Here is a 6,279-nt window from a genome sequence, read left to right as displayed (position 1 = left end):
GCCCTACTTGTAGGAATTGGAAGCCTAGGGCCTGGACATCAATTTTTTGAGGTAGTGTGACACTGTTCTTAAAAATAACTGGATAAAACTGCTTTGAGGATTAGAAGATTCCCGAGTGCTGCCTCAATATAGTATGTTGACTATTAACGGATTCGTCGTTACTCCCAGTGCGTATCGTAGTTTGTATATAAAAAGGCAGTTGGCGATTCTAATCTCTCTAGTAGCATACTTCTTTTTTTACTTTCCATATTTATTAAGAAACGTAAATTTAATTAATAAATATGACATCATAATTTTCAGTAAAAACAATATTTTTTATTTTTTATTGTAGGTCATACGAAAATCAATTAAAATATCATACAAAGCCGCAAAACGCCATTTTGTTATTTAATGAATAATTCTGTTCAATCTCTAGAAATAATTATGTGTTTGATTTGCTATTTGATTTTTGCATTTTTGTACCAACTTTTATTTGTTGTGAATACTCGAAATTCCATGCAAAACGTAATTAAAAATAAATAGATATCATTATTATTAAGAAATTATTATTCCGTGTTTGTTGGTTAACTTTTCCATTAGTTAATAAATATGGAATTTGAAAAACGAAAAAAGTGCTTATGGGACTAGCGAGCTTGAACTAGGGACTTTACGACTGCAGTTAGGTTACGCTAAACACTTCTTTTCCATACATTGGTTACTCGCTGTATATCTTAACATAGCTGTAAAAAAAGCAGGATCATGTAACAATGCTCTAACACTGAATTAAATGTTTTCATAATTTAATAAAGTCACTACAAATTATTAGTTAACAAAGAATTGGTATATTCATTTCTTTTATCTTGACTGTTGTAGAACCCTCAGTTCCAGTAAAACGGCCAACAGCAAGGTGTACAACACTCTTAACAATATGTTTGGCACCTGCTCCAGACTTCATGCAGTCACCCTTTCTTGTCGGGAAACCTTAATCTTTTCCTTTTGATTGTTTTCCGTAACAGTGCAATGCGTTTTTGCTGGAAGCTTCTGTTTTAAAACTATATTTGTAATTCTTTTTTGCAATAACTTGTGATGATGTGTTGTGAGGTACAGCCAGGAGACGTCGTTATTTTTATTTTCTACTGTTGGTATGTAATGCATCGTGCGGTCTTTTAACGTATTTGTGGCATTTCTCTTCGCATAAGGACGAGGATTGGCGTTATCGCAGTTGGTGAGATTCTGGTAATGTTTGCTAACTTCTGTCGTGCAACAGTTCACATTTCTTTAACATTTTCGCATACGAAAAAAATTACACTTCATAAACAATGGCGTGTTTGCAAATTTTAGTGTAAGAGGGTATATTTTTTTGCAGGTCTGTCTTTAACTCTTGAGCCGCACTCACCAGGTACTTACTTGCGCGAGACAATTTTTCAACTAAGTTATTGATCTGTGGTTCATGGTGTGGGTTCCTGTAGTCATGGCCTAGTTCATGAACCACGGGCAACGTATGAGTGGCCAAGTAAGTGTTCCCGACAGTCGGGATACCAGTTTCTTTGGAATAAAGCTGGGCATCTCGGACATATTCTGAGTCATGGTCACCTTTCTGCTCATACGGCAAAGACTACCAAATCCACCGGTTAGTCCGTCAGCCGTTAGGGGTAAAACCCAATGGGACGCGGGGCAAGTAAGGCTAGCAACCTGCTTCCCTGGTACTTTAAATATGATGCTGGCAACAATCAGAGCAAAATGCCTCGGACCTTTGGAGGTGACGGAGTCCCACCTCTAACTGACAAACCAGGGACTCCTAAGATACGACTTGGCAAACAAATGGTAATGAGATGGGGAGCTATTAATATCAATGGGGGCTACTCTGGGAAGAAGGTAGAGCTGGCAGAGGCTGCAAGTAAGATGGGGCTGGACGTTTTAGCTGTTAGTGACATTCGGGTAAGGGGTGAGAAAGAAGAGGAAGTGGGAGAATAGAAGGTCTACCTGTCAGGAGTCAAAGCAGGAATAGCACAATGAGGTATAGGGCTTTACATCAGGAAAGAAATGGAACCCAGCGCAGTTGCAATAAGGTATGTAAACGAACGACTGATGTGGATAGATTTGACAGTGTCTAGCAAGAAAATTAGGATTGTGTCAGCATATTCGCATTGTGAAGGGACAGATCAAGATAAGATGGATAGTTTTTATGAGGCATTCAGTGATGTAGTTGTTAGAGTAAAGGACAAGGACAGTGTTCTGCTCATGGGTGATTTTAACGCCAGGATTGGAAATCGAACAGAAGGGTATGAAAAGGTTATGGGTAAATTTGGAGAGGATATGGAGGCCAACAGGAACGGGAAACAACTCTTGGATTTCTGTGCCAGTATGGGCTTAGTAATCACAAACTCCTTTTTTAAACATAAGAACATTCACCGGTATACTTGGGAAGGCAGGGGAACCAGATCTGTCATTGACTATATAATAACAGATCAGGAATTCAGGAAGGCTGTGAGGGACACACGTGTATTCAGGGGATTCTTTGATGACACTGATCATTATTTAATCTGCAGTGAAATTGGGATTGTGAGGCCTAAAGTGCAGGAGGTCAGGTCCATATGTAGGAGGATAAGAGTGGAGAAACTTCAGGATAAGGAAATCAGGCACAAGTACATAACAGCGATCTCAGAAAGGTACCAGTTAGTTGAATGTAGTCAATTACAGTCATTGGAAAAGGAATGGACAAGGTACAGGGACACAGTACTAGAAGTGGCTAAAGAATGTCTTGGAACAGTAGTGTGTAAAAGTAGGATGAAGCAAACAGCTTGGTGGAATGATACAGTCAGGGCAGCCTGTAAAAGGAAAAAGAAGGCGTATCAAAAATGGCTACATACCAGAACCCAGGTAGACAGAGAAAGTTATGTTGAAGAAAGAAACAAAGCCAAACAGATAATTGCAGCATCCAAGAAGAAATCGTGGGAAGACTTTGGAAACAGTTTGGAGACTATGGGTCAAGCTGCTGGAAAACCATTCTGGAGTGTAATTAGCAGTCTTCGAAAGGGAGGTAAGAAGGAAATGACAAGTATTTTGGACAGGTCGGGAAAACTGCTGGTGAACCCTGTGGATGCCTTGGGCAGATGGAGGGAATATTTTGAAGAGTTGCTCAATGTAGGTGAAAATGCGATCAGTAATGTTTCAGATTTCGAGGTAGAATGGGATAGGAATGATGATGGAAATAGGATCACATTTGAGGAAGTGGAAAAAATGGTCAATAGATTGCAGTGCAATAAAGCGCCTGGGGTGGATGAAATTAAGTCGGAACTCATCAAATACAGTGGAATGCCAGGTCTTAAATGGCTACATAGGATAATTGGAATGGCCTGGGAGTCGGGACAGGTTCCGTCAGACTGGACAAAAGCAGTAATCACACCAATCTTTAAACATGGAAACAGAAAAGATTGTAACAACTACAGAGGTATCTCTTTAATCAGCGTTGTGGGTAAAATCTTCTCAGGTATTGTTGAAAGGAAAGTGCGAGTATTAGTTGAGGACCAATTGGATAAAAATCAGTGTGGGTTTAGGCCTCTTAGAGGTTGTCAGGACCAGATCTTTAGCTTACGGCAAATAATGGAGAAGTGTTATGAGTGGAACAGGGAATTGTATCTACGCTTTATAGATCTAGAAAAGGCATATGACCGGGTTCCTAGGAGGAAGTTATTGTCTGTTCTACAAGATTATGGAATAGGAGGCAAACTTTTGCAAGCAATTAAAGGTCTTTACATGGATACTCAGGCAGCAGTTAGAGTTGACGGTAAGTTGAGTTCATGGTACAGAGTAGTTTCAGGGGTAAGACAAGGCTGCAACCTGTCTCCACTGTTGTTCATATTATTTATGGATCATATGTTGAAAACAATAGACTGGCTGGGTGAGATTAAGATATGTGAACACAAAATAAGCAGTCTTGCATATGCGGATGACTTAGTTGTGATGGCAGATTCGATTGAAAGTTTGCAAAGTAATATTTCAGAGCTAGATCAGAAATGTAAGGACTGTGGTATGAAGATTAGCATCTCCAAAACGAAAGTAATGTCAGTGGGAAAGAAATATAAACGGATTGAGTGCCAAATAGGAGGAACAAAGTTAGAACAGGTGGACGGTTTCAAGTACTTAGGCTGCATATTCTCACAGGATGGCAACATAGTGAAAGAACTGGAAGCGAGGTGTAGCAAAGCTAATGCAGTGAGCGCTCAGCTACGATCTACTCTCTTCTGCAAGAAGGAAGTCAGTACCAAGACTCAAGTTATCTGTGCACCGTTCAATCTTTCGACCAACTTTGTTTTATGGGAGCGAAAGCTGGGTGGATTCAGGTTACCTTATCAACAAGGTTGAGGTTACGGATATGAAAGTAGCTAGGATGATTGCAGGTACTAGTAGATGGGAACAATGGCAGGAGGGTGTCCACAATGAGGAAATCAAAGAAAAACTGGGAATGAACTCTATAGATGTAGCAGTCAGGGCGAACAGGCTTAGATGGTGGGGTCATGTTACACGCATGGGAGAAGCAAGGTTACCCAAGAGACTCATGGATTCAGCAGTAGAGGGTAGGAGGAGTCTGGGCAGACCGAGGAGAAGGTACCTGGATTCGGTTAAGAATGATTTTGAAGTAATAGGTTTAACATCAGAAGAGGCACCAATGTTAGCACTGAATAGGGGATCATGGAGGAACTGTATAAGGGGGGCTATGCTCCAGACTGAACGCTGAAAGGCATAATCAGTCTTAAATTATGATGATGATGATGATGATGATGATGAGTTATTGATCTCTTTTCCTCATGACGCTATTGTTACAGTTATCTGTTCAGCTTGCACTTCAAAGGGCAGCCCAAATATCATGATTGTCCGGAAAAAATGAAACGACCTACATTTTCATCAAAATCTTAAAACTTTAGTTTGCCACTACACTTTCAGCGGTCTTACCGTATATTTCTGAATTTTTCATCTTAACAATCGTGAGCGGTATGCCTGCAATACCAAATGCTATTTTCACAGTTCTCTAGCCAAGATTGGACTTCGAAGTATTTGGGCCTAAGGTAACCTCCGTTGAAAGTAAACTTCATTGATTCATTATTCGGTTAGCAGTCTAAAGTCTCAAATAAACCCAGTGACTGCCGCAACCGCAATGCCAGAGGTTCTGTCACCCGCGTGGTAGATGCGATGTCACCTGTTATTTGTAGCACAACGACCGCTTAGCAGTACTGCTGTAAGCAGACGGAACTCAACTGGGAGCTGGTGTACGGAGACGTTTTGTACGTCCGATAGCACAATTTACAACTTAACTGTCGCTAAATGATACGTAGTTTTCAATAATTTACAGTATGATCCGAAACTTGAAAGTTACTTATAATACGCTGAGCTGCAGAGGAATTCTCTAACATTTTGCAAATACTTTGCGCTTACCAGCCTCGGAAATATCCTACTGTTCAAAGGAAGTTTCCTCGAGTTTTTTTCAGAATTGCATCGTACTCTTTTGGAAATTCATAACTGGACAGTGACTTTCAAATGATGTGAATGTGAAGAAAATCGAAGATTGTCAGGCCAACCCTTAAGATCCCCTTGTAAGTTTATGCGTTTTAGTTTTGTTTACTTATAAACGAGGAAAAGTGGCCCGTGTAGCATGAGATTTAGGTGGAGTTGGGTTCAGGCTAGAGGCTCTGCAGATGTGGGGCTCAATTTAAGTTATTTTATGAAGCATCCGAACTTCAAATAACAGAATAGAAAATCACTTACAATAAAATAAAACATGTATTTCTGCAGCCCTCCTTGAGGGCTTCGCTCCGCCCACAGCTGTCTTCTTCATGACACTCCAGCGTCTGATTTTCACGCCCACCTCGCCATTCCTAGCACCTCGACCGCCGTGTCAAACTGGCTGCAGGCCACGCACCGTAAGATTGTCCGCCGCTCTCAGCTAGGGAAGGCAGTTATCGCCGAAACAACCGATTTTCCGTTATATCGGTGTTTTCGAAAGCCAGTTTAACCTGCCTTTTAAGACCATTCAGAATAATCATTTCTGAAATAACCGTTTTTCTGTTTTTTATTCCTATTTTTCTCTGTAATAAACATAGAAATCGAACAGACTGAAAATTTTTGACCCCCTCATTTTCACAATTCACAGATCAAATTTCTAAATTAAATAGGCAAATAAAAGAAAACTTAGTCTGTCGATCGTTCGCTGATTTTCTTGAAGAATGGTAAGTGGATGAATACAAAAAAATCACCGATATTCACCTACTGATTCTAATTTTTTGAAACACTGCTCAAAAATTT

At 40.2% G+C, this 6,279-nt stretch overlaps 1 protein-coding gene across 1 annotated transcript in view; it reads left to right on the top strand.

Annotated features, from left to right (window-relative positions):
* Positions 1–1,641: 1,641 nt before the first annotated feature.
* LOC126188425 (ankyrin repeat domain-containing protein 33B-like) overlaps positions 1,642–6,279 on the top strand; it is a 155,669-nt gene continuing 151,031 nt past the window's right edge. The window contains exon 1 of the mRNA XM_049930028.1: positions 1,642–1,917. Coding sequence (XP_049785985.1) covers positions 1,642–1,917 — 276 coding nt within the window. The remainder of the gene's footprint in view (positions 1,918–6,279) is intronic.

The sequence above is a fragment of the Schistocerca cancellata genome, chromosome 5 (assembly GCF_023864275.1).
Source record: "Schistocerca cancellata isolate TAMUIC-IGC-003103 chromosome 5, iqSchCanc2.1, whole genome shotgun sequence".
Classification (NCBI taxonomy): domain Eukaryota; kingdom Metazoa; phylum Arthropoda; class Insecta; order Orthoptera; family Acrididae; genus Schistocerca; species Schistocerca cancellata.
The sequence above is the reverse complement of the archived record's forward strand: the minus strand, read 5'-3'. Positions and strand labels throughout refer to the sequence as shown.